Raw genomic sequence first — 15,549 nt, 5'->3', positions numbered from 1 at the left:
GCGTCACATCCTACCAGATAACATGAGAAATGGAACCTACCCGACTCTCCTTGTTTCTAAGCCAGCTTAAAAACATCTCTGAGCTTTTTCCTTTGGATACCCTGGTTTCTTTCCAATTCAACACCAAGCAGCTACAGACTTGGAGGACTATTCTATTGGAAAGCGCGTTGTCTCCTTCCAACTTCCAACACTGGAAAGCATGGGCTGCTTTCCTCAACGCAGAAGCAGTGTGGACAAAGGGGCATTCTCTGAAGGTTGCCCTTCTACCCCCCACTTCTACCCACCCATTACCAACCAAAACTGAGTAAGACTGGCAAGCATCTGGTTTCATCACCAAAACACAAAGCAATAGCCAAGTGGTAGGTAGACTTGCCATTTAATTTCAAAAAACACGACAGAGAGGACTTGCAAAATTCTTGTGTGGAAGACGACAGCAAGAGAACTAACAGGTTTTTTTTAAAAGTGAAATTACAAACATGAGAGAACTAGGCAAACACAAGTCAAGATGAAGTTAGCATTAACAGGCGGCGCAAAAGGCGTTTCCTTCGACGGGAGATCTGCCTGCGCCGTCGGATCCCTCTCTCCCAGGGATTCTGCGTGCGCCAGGGCATCCATCTGCGCCGGGGCATCTGTCTGCGCAGGGGCATCTGCCTTTGCTCTCCAGGGCTTGTCCCGTATGCATAGACCAGCAAGAGGCCTCCTCCTCTTCCGTCTCCACCGGAGGTGTGGCTGGCCATCCCTGCCGGCCTTCTGCTCACGCTCCCCCAAGGCACACGGAGAACCAACTGATGGACCCTCTGGGGCTGAGAGCTCAGCAGCTGCAGCCTCTCTCCTCTGCCACTTGCCAGTCCCTGGTGGGGAGCCGGACTCAAACTTGCGTGGGGCAGCTGTTCTTCCCCTTCCCCAGCTGTTCTTCTCTGCCCTTCCCTACGCAGCAAGGCTACCAAGGCCAGACGGAGACGCCGACGCCGCACTGGTGATGCCCCAGGACACGCGGAAGGTGTGGAAGTGCAGCTGCAGCTCCTGGGTCGGGGAACCGGAGAGCCACCTCTCTCGCCTCCTCCCACCTCCGCGGTCGCTCCAGGTTGCGCCAGGGAGCAGAGGCTGCTGGGAAACGCCACAGACAATGGGCTTCCGCATGCTAATGAGCACGGTGACATGGGACAACGTCTACCCAGACGTGCCAGGGAAGCAGAGGCGTGAGGGAGAAACCCTCTCTTCAAGGCCTCTGGTGCAGGGCAAGGATGAAGCTTGAACTCCCCTCTACAAACCACAGAACCCACCTGGAAAAACACACACAAAGTACCCCCAAGCCCAAACTGCCCAAAAGCTGGTCCTTCCCCACCGGGCACAAGACAAGGGCAGCACCTGGCAGGTGGCATCCCTTCTCCTCTGTGTCACACACAAGTTGCCTCAGACTCATTGCCACTGGCCATGGGAGCCTAACACACGAGTGCATAAACCAAACAAAAAATTTGGTAAATTGGGTCAAATCTAAGAAAAGATTTGGTAAAGCGGCAGCGCCGTCCCCTGCTGTTTGATGTCACACTGAGGTTCATCCCACCAATTTGCCGGCGCTGCCAACCTCCGTCCCATCCCTTGGGCTGTTTCAGAGATGTTCCCAGCTCTTGCTATAAGCCCTTGGAAAAGGCCTCGCAAGCGACCGGGGGATCACGACAACCAGCCCGGCTACCCAAGCACGACAAGGGACTCTTCTGCAGGCTCCGCGGGGGGACTGCCAAGGCATTGCTGCCCGACAGCTCAACCACCACACAACCTGCTCCTCCCCGTCCCCTTCCTGACACAGCGACAGGCACGCAGGCTGGAACAGCAAAACCCTCAGCCCCGGTTGCCTTCTCTTCCTCAGGCCTTACACAAGGGGTTTGTGCTTTCACCCAAAAAGCCACTCCTACGAGAGAAGGGGGAGGGGAGACCTTCTCCCTCTCTACAGCTGCCTGAAGGGAGGTTGTAGCCAGCTGGGGGTCGGCCTCTTCTCCCAAGTAACAGGCGATAGGACAAGAGGAAACAGCCTCCAGTTGCACCAGGGGAAGTTTAGATTGGATATTAGGAAAAATTTCTTCACAGAACGAGTTATCAAGCATTGGAATAGGCTGCCCAGGGAAAGGGGTGTCACCATCCCTGCAGGTATTTAAAAGATATGTACATGTAGTGCTGAGGGACATGGTTTAGTGGTGGACTCCGCAGCATTAATGGTCGGACTTGATGATCTGAAGGGTCTTTTCCAACCTCAGTGATTCTATGATATTCTTCTACCTCTCTCCTGCCCACTGGGCTTTTGGGGCTGCCCTGGGGCTGCCTCGCACATGGTACCTGTTGTGCTGGAGAAAAGGGGCACATTTTTGAGGCAATGTTGCTCTGGGAGTGTCTCTGTGACCTGTTTCATTTTACTGGGCTCAGACTGGAGCCGGGAGGTGAGTCCCGGCAATGTCCGTCACCTGCCGAGTGGCCACCAGCTCCTGCCCTGCCCACATAGTGCCGGAGCAGTAACTAAACATGGCAGCCTAATAGGAATTGAAAGGCACATGTTAAGGCCTCAGACATGAAATAATAATGAAACAAAAAAACAGATCAGAGCTTTTAATTTCACTCTAAGTACTTTACTCTCACTCTCAGAAATTCTTATCAAAGACAGGCAGATGTCACTGCCTCCAGGGGTCTCAACTTGGCGGTTCCTGCTTTTCATTTACTCCAGAAATTTGCCTTCAAGACCGGAGACCTATGGTGTAAAAGCAGCGGCTGGTTTTGCTGTGGTGAAACCACACGCTGAAATTTAAAAGCACCGCGGAGCTGGGTAAGGCTTTCCAGCGCTGATTCAGTGCTGTAGAATTGTAAATACAAATAAATCCCTATACAAATGCCATCAAGCCTCCGTGTACCGGTAAGATGAAGTGTTATCAAGTAACATAAACATTTATTTCCACGGTAAAATGCTAGCACAAGCCTTCCTTATTAGGCAGGATTGGGTTTGCAAGGTTTATAAATAAAATGTGCTGCCATGCCGGGGGCTGGACGCCCACTCCTGCAGCGCTCAGCCTCCCTTAGTCCCCTTTTTCTTCAGTGATGAAGACGGAGATTGCTGGGCTTTCACGTGAGGTGATTTGTCTGGTTTTCTCATTTCCTTTTCCGGTCATCAAATTGCTTTCCTCAGTCAAAAGCTCGCTTAATGAGCAACACAGGTAATTAGTTTATTGGAAAGGGCATTGCATTGCAAGGGCCAACTGGGATCAGGGCAGGGGCAAATCACCCAGGGGGGCACCCTGAATTTGGGACATTTCTCCCTGAAATCTGGACTTGTCCTGGCTCAGCCAGCCTGGCTGCTGGCCTCTGTGAAGGTGACGTCAACGCAACCACGTCACCGGGGAGCACAAAAGCGGCACGTGCCCAGAGGAGGGGGAGCTGCTATGGCTGCCCCAAGCGTATGAGGCTCTCAACCCGTGAGGGGGTGTTGATGTGTGGGTACCACTCACTCGCAGCAGCAACTCGCTCAGTAGGTCGTTAGCATGAATATGTGGAGATTACGTTATAGAGATGCTAGCGCTGGCCTGTCTGGAATGAGTTGGGGTCTCCCAGAAAGTGCTGAGGATAGGTGGATGGATGGCCCCACACGCTTCCCTGACCAGTGGGCAGAAGGGGGTCTTCCACTGTCCCTCGCTGGAACTGGGCCACTGGCTCACTCACCCCCAGCTGCCATGGCCCCTAGAAGATGCCCAAATGGCGGTGAGTCTCCCCACAGCGGCAAGGAGAGCTGAGAACACACTACAGGGCTTTGCTCACCTGAATTTTGGAAGATGAGGTTGCACAGGGCAAGTGCTGGGTCACTGGGATAACTCCTCTGCTGCCAGCAGTGGTCCAGCTGGGTTACTTCCCTGTAGTGATGCTGAAAGAGGGCCACATGGTGCCAGCCAGGGGCAGGTTGGACAGACCTTGTTTCTGAGCTCAGCTAACAGCCTAGAAACTCTACAAAATCCTCTTGGAAAGAGAAAGCAATATCCCACATGTTGTCAGGGCATAATAATGATGATGATGATGATGATGATGATGATAACAATAATAATAATAATAACGCAAAAATAATTGAGTGCTAACCTAAAAGCTCTGCTTTTAGGTTGTTTCTCCCCCCCGGCTTTAGTGGTGCTTCCCAGCAGTGTCGACTCCCCACAGCCCCGCTGTCCTAAGCTCATGGTGAACATCAGGATTTTTGATTCAGGCCTGTTTTAAAGCACCAAGACTGAAGTTGACTCTTCTTGAACTACCAAGACCTGTTTGCCAGCTGTTAGCATAGCTGGAGGAACGCATCAACCTTATTACAACCTGACCGACAGAGCACCATGCTCCAGTGCCAGGAGCTGGGGATGCCCAGCCATGCCTTGGAGAAAGTCACAAGAGCTTTATGCTTCTCCTTTAGCGGCTCTGGGTAAACACTTGGACCTCTGGGGAAAGCTACAGAGAAGGCGTCAACGTGCTTTTCTCTGCCCAGGCAGAAACAAATCACTGTCCCCAAATCATCATGATTACACCGCAGCTAAAAATAAATTTACCTATTTAAGCCCTGTTTTCCTTTGGTGCCTGCAGCGTGATGTGGTCAGCAGATACCAGGGGTCCAAGGACTTCCCAGGGTCACCCTGGGACTGGTGCTGACAGAGACAGGATTGACGCTGAGGGATCGACCCTCTCGGTCTCGGTGTAGTACCAGAGCCACCCTCCAGTAACACCAGAGGTTTCAGCCTGAGAAACACCCATCCAAGCCAGCTGGCTAGGCACCACGGCCCTGCTACACGAGGATTTTCGCCAGACAGCTGCCCAATGTGTCTGTAAAGCTTTCCTCTGACATTTGTCCCCTGGCCCCTCCCAGGCCCAGGGAGAAATGAAGCATTTAAGCAGTGTGTGTGGGTGCACGTCCTGTCTCAGGTGCCGGCCCAAGCTGCTAGGCTGTTGTTTTCTCAGTTGTTCCTGTGTAACAAATATTAAATTCTGGGTGCCAAGTTCAGATGGTCCCCGTTGGGGGCGAGATTTGAGTCGTGCTCTTTGGCCGCCGGCACCATCCTGCTGTCGGCAGCGGCTGTACAGAAGGCTGGGCTGGTGGAGGGACCTTGTGCGGGGAGGGCTTCAGGGCTCCTGATGAAGATGGAGGTAGTGGGGACCCTCCTGTCACAGCCTCCCCCTCTCCCCTAAATAACCACACGGAGAAAATTTCTCACCATTTTGCAGCAGCCCTTCCCCAAGGCACTGCCGCCCTGGCACTGAGCGCTGCTCCCGGCGTACACCGGAGCCCCGGCCCCCAGGGGCTGCGGGCAGGGGGGTACCTGTGGTGGGCAAGTGGGTGCTGGCAGCCAGCGAGTGAGGGCACAGACAGGCTGATCCGCCACCACCGTGCCCATCAGCAGCCAGCGGAGATGAAGGCTGTCAGGCAGCCATCAGCCGCTGTGCCGGAGCCGCTCTCTGAAGTCATCCTGAATTAAAAACTAATGATAGTTTTCTTTAATAGCTCGTTTTTGATAGCGCAGCCGGAGAAAAACCAGCCACAAAGGGAATTCAATTTATTTTTTAAATAATTAATTTGACTCTCTTTCCTAGATGATTTCTGCGTATTTTCAGTCATCTTTTAAATTTTTCTCTATACAACATGGAGGAGGAAGCCTTTGGCAAATAAAATGATTGTCAAATTCCTGGGCGAGGGAATATGCGGGAATGAAAAATTTCCCAATGTGCTGATATTAGCTTATCAGCCAGCCTTGCACTCCATGGACAAAGAATGGAGCAAACAGGATTAGGCCCAGACAAAGTGCCTGGTTTAAAGACCAAGGCTGGCTTCAGGAGGAAGAGGTTGGTTGGATACTTGCCATGAAGGCAAGAAGCAGGATGCGCTAGTGTGCAGGGGACCAAACGTGGCACAGCATAGGTGGAGACACCTAACCAGCCATCATAAAATGGTTAAGCTTCCCACTCACATGATTTAGCCTGTATTCACCAGATATGTGTCTGTCCAGGTGCCTTCCCTTTCCCACATTGCCTTCTCCTCGCCTCTAGAAGCTGAAGAAGCTTGGGGCTGTGAGCAGCAAGCACAGCCTATGGCCAGTTTTGGGACCCTCGCTGGCAAGAGGCAGGGCAGGACACCACAAACCTCTTAGAGGGAGATGGAGAAGCTCTCTGGCATGAAGGACAACCAGAAGTGCCTTTGAAAAATCCTTTCCCTAGGAGCTCATGATAATCAACTCAACAGTTAATTTGCACTTGGCTTTACTCATGTGCACAAGGACAGAAGGAATGTGCCCAAACCAAAAGTGTCTGGTATATAAAAGTGCATGGTGCGCATTCTGATGCACATCATTGGCTTAATGGTGTCTTTTCTTCTGCTGTTCAACTGTGGGACCCTCTAATGGAAAGACCAATAGACGTGTGATGCAAGATACGTGTATGAAGAGCTTGACATACCAAATGTAATGTCAACCCGCTCATACTCGACACATAGTCAAATCTCAGATTTGGCAACAGTCAATCCTAGCAGAGCAGCTTTGGCTGTCCGCTGTGGCAGACGGGCGCTTACACCGATCCGGATACTCAGTCTACTGATCGCATGTAAACAGGTTAAGAATGATTGAATGCATTACTGTCGAAATGCTTTCTGTCTACACCACATTTAGTCTGAAACCTCCTCAGCCCAAACCACTATGGTCATGGAGCACAAGCAGTGTGGGATAGGCATCAGCCCCGGCTGACCTACCAGGCTACCCCGGAGCAGACACCCAGGGGAGACCCACCAAAGCCACTCCCGTGGTACCACATTTCACTGGTGTTGGTGCCACTTACCCTCCGTCTGTTGACTGCTGTGATGACTTCTCAGGTGACACTTCTCATGTACATTTTTTACAGCGTTTTGGTAAATTTAGTTGGACACACAAGGGCGTTCAAAACAATTATTAGGCCAAAATGCATTTTTCCAGCAGTTGCGATAAGGCTGAATTAAAGGGTCATTAAGAGACCGATACCTGGCCTGCTGTAATCTGCCACGGTCAGCATGTACCACTTTATTCTGTTTCACTGTACCTATTGACTAAAACATTGGTTGTTTAGAAGAACCAAAAAGGTGCACAGCGCAGGGAAGAGGTGCTGGGCTGAGTTTTAGGAGCTGGAGTGGTTCGCCACTGGTTTGGATTATCACCCTGGTTGTGATGTTAGCCAGGTGGCTTTGGTTTCCATATCTGCCCCATCTTTTCCTGCTCTTCGCTGATGTTGTCCATCACGACTCTTGCGAGGGGGAGGAACCACCTCTCCACCTCTGCACTATCCATCGTCTTCAGTGCCTCGGGGCAACAGGGTTTCCTATAGGGAAACAGCTTGATTTCTGAGGCAGCCTCGAACAACGTGTCCTCCAAGACAGTGCTGCCACAGCCGGGTCCCCAGTGACAGCCGTGGACGCAGGACATGCAGTGACTATAGAAAATACAGCCGTCATGCTGGGAGCAGAGTCCTATTAACTTTCAAGTGGTAATTATATGGAGAAGTTGTGATACTGTGACATGCAGAGAATGGGGTGTTTATTGCCTTCCCGGCAGGAGCATGGCGGGTGTCAGGGCTTGTGAGCGAGCTCTACAAAGCCTCTCATTATTTTCATCCTCTCATTTATATTATTTTGTAAAAGCTCTTTCGATGCAGAAGACAGTGATATTATCTTAGTGAATTTTAATGCTATTTTGTAATGGAATGGATTTGTTTTGTCCTTGTGCCGTGGCCACTTACCCATCAGGGCTGGCAGCGTGCACTCTGGATCCTGGAAGACTTTTACCGCACTATTGCTTGAGAGGTCAGCCACAAGCCAAAGATAAGAAAAAAAAATAATTATTCAAGCTTCAGAATAGAATGTAGGCATGGGAACATCATGTAGGTCTGCTAACCCATCTGCAAAGGTGGAAGTGGTTTGTGACAGCTCGACATCTTGCTTGCGTAGTCGTTTTGCAGTAACATGAAGTACTCCGTGCAGATAGGACTCACATGAAACATTTGGGGGCTAGTGGCTGCTGCTGTGTGGTCACCCAGTGAGCATGGGGGACCACCTGTACAGAGAGGGAAAGGGAGGAGGGAAGCAAGTCCTCTCTACAGCCCCTAACATGGAAGAAGGCAGACACCGACTCCAGCCCGTGCCTTGCTCAGCTCTATGGATGTGTTCAGAGTGAGAGCTATGCAGCATGATGAGATGCTGTTTCTATTTTGGGCACGGTTATTAAATACAATATTAGCTTCACTGGACATCAGCTGTGGCTGCATTCCATGTACACACCAGTACGGTAGGTTTTTCAAAAGATAGAGGCTGATGACGAAGGCTGGGAATGGTGGGAAACGGGGAAAGGAAAAGACCTTCCTAACTTCTTTTCCCCTTCATCACAAGTGTTGGGTTATTACGTATAAAAGCTCAATCTAGTTATCAAAAGCATAACCATCTTTCTGCTTTAGAGACGGGAGAAACACAATTTGGGCAATTTCACTCACTCAAACACTATAATTTGGAAATTCCCCGCAGAACCAAACCTCGTGCGGTGCCAGTTCAGTTTACCCAGCCCCAGAATGGCCATGAGCGCCTTGGCCCATTCCTGTCCCCGCGAAACACAGGGGCGGGGGGCATGGGCGAGAGCTTGAAAAACATCTCCCAGCTTATGCAGACCGCTGACAGACCGCACGTGAAGGATATAAATGGCAATAGGCAGAGGATGGCAGCATTGAAGGGATGGGAAATACATAGGGGAAAAAAAAAAAAAGACAACACTAGCAGATGAAACAGTGAGAAAATGTGTTTCTTTAGAAGCTTTTGAAACAGAAAAACTAGTTACCTTACTACAGTGCTTACTATTTTTACATCTTTGGGTCAAGAAATTGTTGGGCTGAAGCATCAAAAATCCACCCATGAGAAGACTCTTCCATGACTGCTGCAGAAATCCAGTTCAGACACTCAAGACGATGCAGTTTGGTGCGTTTTACAGTTGCTTTTTATTGTCCCATTAATTAAGGGGCTAATTTTCATGGCAGAAGAGTAAGAGGCTGTAAACTGCGTTTCTGGGCAATTAAAGGTTGAAGTGCAGAAACAATTTGAGAGTACAACTCAGTATTGGGGGAACACAATCCATGTAATAGAGAAGAAAACGGAAAAGACAGAAATCCCGATTTCACATTAGGATTGAGGAGGTGGGCATTAGTGTCTAGTAGCACTAGCTAGCAGCAGTTTAAATGAGGAAGTTTTTGAGGATTGAAGCAAAAGAAAATTAAGTAGGTAGCAGTTGGGGCTGTGTTTCGGAGAAGGACGTTTCCATGTTGCAGCCTGCAGTTTTGCATCCCCCCCCCCCGCCCCCAAGCATCTGGGTCAGGCATCAGATCCAGCCGCTCCCCACTACAGGCGCAAGCCCTAAGCCTGCGAGTGACGAGCTCGTGCCCTGGGGACCACAGACAGGCTGCCAGTCAGGAAAGCAGTTGCTGCGCGATGATGGCACCGTGGAGAAATCAGGGCCGCAGGAAAAAAAAGAAAAAAAAAAAAAGTCGGCTTTAATGATCAGTCAGCTATGTGTGTCGTCTCCCCCGGCTCCGGCAGAATTCCCTCCTTACCTCTGGCAATAATTGCAATGCTGCGCGCGGAAAGGTGACGCCAGCTCAGAAGAGACCAGGAATGTGAAGCAGCGATGCTCGTTTCCCCCATTCCAGAGCACTGCAGCGGCCGGCAGAGCCGGAGCTGGGCCCTGGGTGAGCCTGGGGGCCCATGGCTCAGAGGCACACAGCCAGCTTTCCGGAAGAACGTAATGATTTCTGAAACAACAGCACCAAACCCGAGCTTTTTAAGAAAATGCTTTTATTTTTTTTGTTGGGTTGGCATGTTCCAGCAGAAATACTTTTCCAATTAGTTGATTATTTTGAAGGCTGAATGTCTGCCAGCTATTCTAGAGAGGAACACCCAGGATAGTAGGGCTACGGTCCTTCCGTGTCCAATTACCATGGCTTTCCTAACACTTTCCTAACACAACGGACACCAGCTAGGGAGAAACAGGAGAACTCATGTACCATCACGTATTTGTGTATCTCCAGCTCAGAGAGGCAAACCAAGACACTTTTCCCTCCGAGTGACAATTCTGGGTAACGCTTTTTAGGTGCTGACAGGCCTGCTGTGGAAAAGGGCTTTTTTTCCTGGTTGTATCTGAAAGTTTCCTTCTTAGTCTCCAGGCCAAACTTAGTCTCACTGTCCAAACTACCAACCTAAACCTCAAAAAATCCCATTGGTTAAGGCAGACCTTTCTCAAGCTTTCTGGTCTGCCGGAAAGATGACAGCACTTGCAGCACCCCACTACAATCCTCCACTGCTCTCAGATGATGCTGGAGCACGCTGGAGTCCTCTGCTACGTTAGGTGCAATGCACCGAAACGGCCTTCCAAGATGTGCATGGATAAAGACAAAAATCAAACTCTTCAGATGGTGAAAATGAGGTATTACTCCACCAGGAAAGACAGAACAACTTTCACACGCCAGCCACACGTATCATTTAACACATGATTTACATACTTCTCACAGTCATACCTTTGGCTTCAATAGAGACGTGCCTTAAAAGCTGGGTATGTTTGCTTCTGACTTCTCTTTGTAGGTAGAAACATGTGAGAAATGAATAGAGTATGGGCAGGAACATGAGCTTCAACTGAACACGAGCTTCTCACTTCAGAGATTGCAGGTGCTGGCAGTTAACTCTGACTTTCTTCCCCCACACCCCAACACCCCCACGGCCACTTGAAAAAACGGGAACGTTGTCAAACCTACGTTTTCCAGAGTTATGCAGACAAACTATTCAGGAAACGAAGCGGGGGGACACACGGGCGGATGGAGACCGTACTGTCAATCCCATTAAAAGTTCAACTTGCTACCTAAGTACACATCAAACGGGAATAAAATATCTGGGGCTTTTCTATTATTAGTCTCCTCACGAGCAGATGAATATATTAAAGTTTGTAAAGCTCCAAGAGACCCTGCGATGGATGCTGCTCGAGGAGCGCCGCACACACGGACAGATAATCTGCACACACGTAAGTGACAGTCATTTATGGAAGTTTTTTGTAAGAACCGTAAAGACCCCCACCTCGGTTAATGACATTGTTCAATCTTCTTACTTTTCTTCATAGATTCAGGGTAGAAAAGTATTCCCTCCTCCCTTCGGTGCTTGTTGCTAGAGGCATCCTGATAATCAGACTAATCTTGGGACCAATTTTCAACTCCTAACAGCTCGGTAAACTAAAATGCTCAGGCAATTTATTCTCTGTATATTGTCAGCCAGGTAACACTTGATTTCTCATTCCAGGACTGCATTTTATTGTTTTAAACTGAAATCCAGCATGTGTGTTTCCAACAGATTATCTCCATAATCACTTTCTTTTTGCTATGGAAATGATCTGAAAATGGTTCTTTGATACGAGAGAAGAGTTCACAAGGCCACGCTGTACAAAAGCTCGAATCGTGCAATTATCATTTGTAAAGAGAAACTGTTATCAAAGTAACTGCAGGGGACACCTCCAGGACTCCTCTTAGAGTCAGGAAATTTGAAACATATATTTCTCTAACACGCATTTCACTCCAAACCCTTCTGAATAATTCATGAGAACGGAGTTAAGCCTGGCACTCGGGACGGAGATCGGGGGCTTCTGCCGCAGACGGGAGGATGTCGCCGCTTCCTTTGGGGTAGGGGGGGACAGAGCTGGGGGTTCTCGGCACCAGGAGGTGCCTTTGATTTGGGGCAGTCCCTTCCCCGTGAGGGGCAGCTTGCAGGGAAGGGCTGGGGTGGAGGCGAGCACCTTCCTTACTGCTGTCTCAGGCTGCCCGCTGGGGAGGCAGGGAGGTAAAGGGGAGCGGGAGCCCCCCGGCCCCCTCTGCCCCCACCAGTGCTGATGGCAACCAGAACCAGAGCCTCTGCTTTTCTGAAGCTGCATCAAATTACCCACACCGGCAGATAACAGATGTTATCTGCTCTTTAAAGGAAGGAGGCACCTTGAGATGAGAAAACGCCATTTTGCTCTTCCTTCACGAAATGAGAGGAGCTATAAGTTGCTGGAAAATGGTAGTTTACAAAGCACTAAAAGGAAGGCCTGCAGTTTGGCACCTGACCAATACCGAAAGAGCGAGTCTGGTTTTAACTATCATCTTCTGTGTCCACAGGCAGGCAAATTAGCTGAAGGGATGCTCGTTGCTTGTACTTTTTATTTGTAAAAGTAAAGAGGTCAGCGGCAGCCGTGCCCCGAGGGCTCGCTTCACCAGCACCACTGCTGCTGCCAAAGTCCCGCTCTCTCCCAACCTAGGATGAGTCGGAGAACTAGATCTATGAGGGAGCTCCTTCCCCAGGCTCTGGGGACTTTCTGAGCAAAGCTGACGACCATGAACTCAGGATTTCACCCCACAGAGCTCTGGGATGTTATTGCGCTAAAGCTATCCGGGACTCGCATTCCCATTACGCGGTGTAGCCTGAAGACTTAATGCCATCTGATGTTGCCGGATTTTTGGAAGAGGACAGGGGGAAATGGAAAATAACCATTTTATAGGACTTTTCAGCATCTAATCCCAAAGCACTTTTCTAATGCCAGGCGCTCCTTCCTTTCACAGACAGCAAAATGAACACTTACGTATTTTAACCAAAGTCAGAAAGTGGCAAAATACCCAGGTTTTGTTAATTGCCAGAGGCCAAATTCCTCCCCTATAAGAACAGGGTGCTGATGCGCAGACCCGTGCTGCCAAGTCGCCAAGCAGGGCTGAGCGTAACTGTGTCTGTTTTTCATAACACAATAAGGCTAGGATACTGCCACTGATAACTCAGATGTAAAACTGATGCGTTCCAATACAAAACTATGACAGTTTTATCCTTCGCAATCTCATTTTGCTGAAACACAATAATCATGAATACTTGGTTAATTATTGTCTTTGTAGTATGCAAGATTTTATATTTACTTACAGATATTCAAAAGCCAAAAAGTTGTCTTTAAGACACTTGAGGAACTGGGGAAAACACACAACTGTGATTGAGAAGTTGGTCCTAACACATCTTCTTCTAAACCCTCTGTGTTTTTCAAATTTTAATCATTGCCTAATGCTATAGATGACACCTACTGGGCAAATGAAGGCCTGGCACATCCAGCATTCCCCAGCTTTCAGAACACCTGGTTATTTCCCGAAATTGCTGATAAGAACGAATCCTCTTTATCCTCTGCAGCAGGATTTTGTTGCACCCTTTACACAGGTGGGCAATTCGTAACCGCTAAGAGGAAGGACAGAAGTACAAACCCTCAACTTGCTAGAACCTACAGGATAAAAAGTGTCTCTGTGTTTTCAGAGGAGGGGATGCCTAAATTGTCCTTCTGAGACTTTGACTTTTACTGAAGTCTAAATAGTCCCTCTTTTCTTAGCTTTGTGCCGAAGCAGGAAGACCAGAACGTTAGGGAAAATACCACTTACCTTTTTTTACCACTGATTAATTTTCTTTTGCTTTGCAGGCAGCTATGATAACTTCATTACACCACCCCATTACCAATCAGTGTTAAACAATGAAATAGCAGCGTGTTAGGGTTCATCAAATACAAGTGATATTAATGGCATAGTGAGAAAGAAAACACTGAAAATTCTCCCTTTATGTTGTCTAATTATTCACATTGGGACTAATAACAGACTTTCAATGCATAAAAATGATATTAGGTATATTATCCAAGTTGTTGCTCTTATTGCTTTCTAGAGAAACCGATCTGAAGAGCAAATTTATATCAATTCAAACTGCAAAAGAATGCAACCCAAACATCAGGGGTACTCTTCTCAAAGTTAGTCTATATTCTGCATTATGCACTCACTGATATAACTCCACTGATGCAAATTCCAAGTATTTAGAGAAAAAAACCCATACGATTATTGCTCCCCATTTGAACTTACAATAAGAAAAAAAACCTTCCACACACTTTGCATGTGCAGTTACAGTGATTAACTGCACATATTAGATATTTGCAAGCATAATTAGTTAGCTGTCTGCACAACTCAAATTACCCGGGAAACACTTTATTCTCCATGGTAGCTGCAAACCTGATGTGCCACAACTGCCCACGCTTTTTTGTGTGAAACAAGACACTTAAATATATGGAAAAATAGTTTAGAAATTTTAGTCTCTCAAAAATTGATTCCATCTTTATTAACTTAGTAGGGAAATTTCTAACAAACTTGTATTCAAATAAAAAAAAATTAAAAAAAGAAGAAAGCTGTACATTCAGCAGTGGTCCAGAACTTAGCTCTGCATGGTCCCAGAAAATAACGCCACATATTAAGGTCTCCAGATCCCCAAAGAAATGACAGACTGTCAAACGGTATCATGGTTTTTTTTTAACACGCCACTTTTTGTCAGCTGCTCAAGTTTAATAAGGGGATTCACTTTGACCTATTGGTCACTGACTGTTCATGTGTACATGCTCCCACATGTCTATGGGGCAGTGTGCTTCTCCCCACATCTTTGGTATTTGGAAAGCTATAGAAACTTTACTCTGTATTTTCTTCGCAGGAGAGAGCCCTAAATATAAAGCTTCCAGCAGTTGAGGCACGGAGACCTTTCCCTCAGGCAGCCATACTCCATTTTCCTCTCTGGGAGCACTAAGGTAAGATCTCACCAGGCACTGTTCTGGAGTTGAATATATTCGTGTAGAAATCTATCAGTAGTTCAGTGAAGAGATTCAGAGGTACCAGAGCACTCAGGGAGGCTGTTCCTTTCGACGGCCAGATCAAATTCAAACCAAAGACGCAGGCCAGGCTGGATGCTGTCATTCTGTTATATATGCTTTCCTGTGAAACCTGGAAAAACATAAACACGAATGGGTACACGCAGACATGTGCCCCAGAGAGTGAGACAAGACACCATCCTGTACTGAGGAGGAACCAACGATGGGAGTAGACCCTGGCCACAGGTACATCACTGGCTTCTTAACAGCCTCAGGGCTGACTATGCAGCCTAGAGCTATGGGGCCACTGGAGTCTTAGTCCCTTGAATACAAGATAACACGTCAGTAGAGTTAAACAAAAAGGCTGAATTGTTTCCTTATGCTAGGAAAATGAATTGTTTTCTATCCTTCTATATGGAATCTATTGTTATCTCTGCTGGGGGGCAGGGAAGGACAGCAGAAATAAACAGCTATCCCATCTGCTTTGGTACCAAGTCCTCTATAGAATAAACCTCGAGGACTTCTGAAGTTGTTTGCAAGGGTTTAGACTGATATTTTTTTTTGTCTCTTCACTGGTGCATGACTTCACTTCCAAGTACCTCCACATCCACCCAATTCCTCTGAAGCAACGGATGTGAAAATGGGCTGTAGGTAAAATACACAGCACTGAAACCTTTTCTGCACCTGGATGATGTGTCCTACTTCTGTCTGTGGATGTGAGCCCAGAACTGGGTAGCGGGAGTAATTTTTTTCTCTGTGTGAGCTTGGCAAGGAATTTGTACGTGTTTTGCATGGCTGGTATCTAAAGCCCAGTATGGTCTGGGTGTCCTATCTGACA

At 48.2% G+C, this 15,549-nt stretch overlaps 1 protein-coding gene across 7 annotated transcripts in view; it reads right to left on the bottom strand.

Moving 5' to 3' along the window:
- Window positions 1-10,794: 10,794 nt before the first annotated feature.
- Window positions 10,795-15,549, bottom strand: part of ARHGAP8 (Rho GTPase activating protein 8) — an 83,212-nt gene continuing 78,457 nt past the window's right edge. For all 7 annotated transcript variants that reach the window (XM_054202351.1, XM_054202323.1, XM_054202381.1 and 4 more), the window contains one exon: window positions 10,795-14,844. In XM_054202351.1, coding sequence (XP_054058326.1) covers window positions 14,647-14,844 — 198 coding nt within the window. In that variant the 3' untranslated portion in view covers window positions 10,795-14,646. The remainder of the gene's footprint in view (window positions 14,845-15,549) is intronic.

This window comes from Rissa tridactyla, chromosome 1 (assembly GCF_028500815.1).
Source record: "Rissa tridactyla isolate bRisTri1 chromosome 1, bRisTri1.patW.cur.20221130, whole genome shotgun sequence".
NCBI classification, from domain to species: Eukaryota; Metazoa; Chordata; class Aves; order Charadriiformes; family Laridae; genus Rissa; species Rissa tridactyla.
Note: the sequence above shows the minus strand (reverse complement) of the source record. Positions and strands in the feature narration are given on the sequence as shown.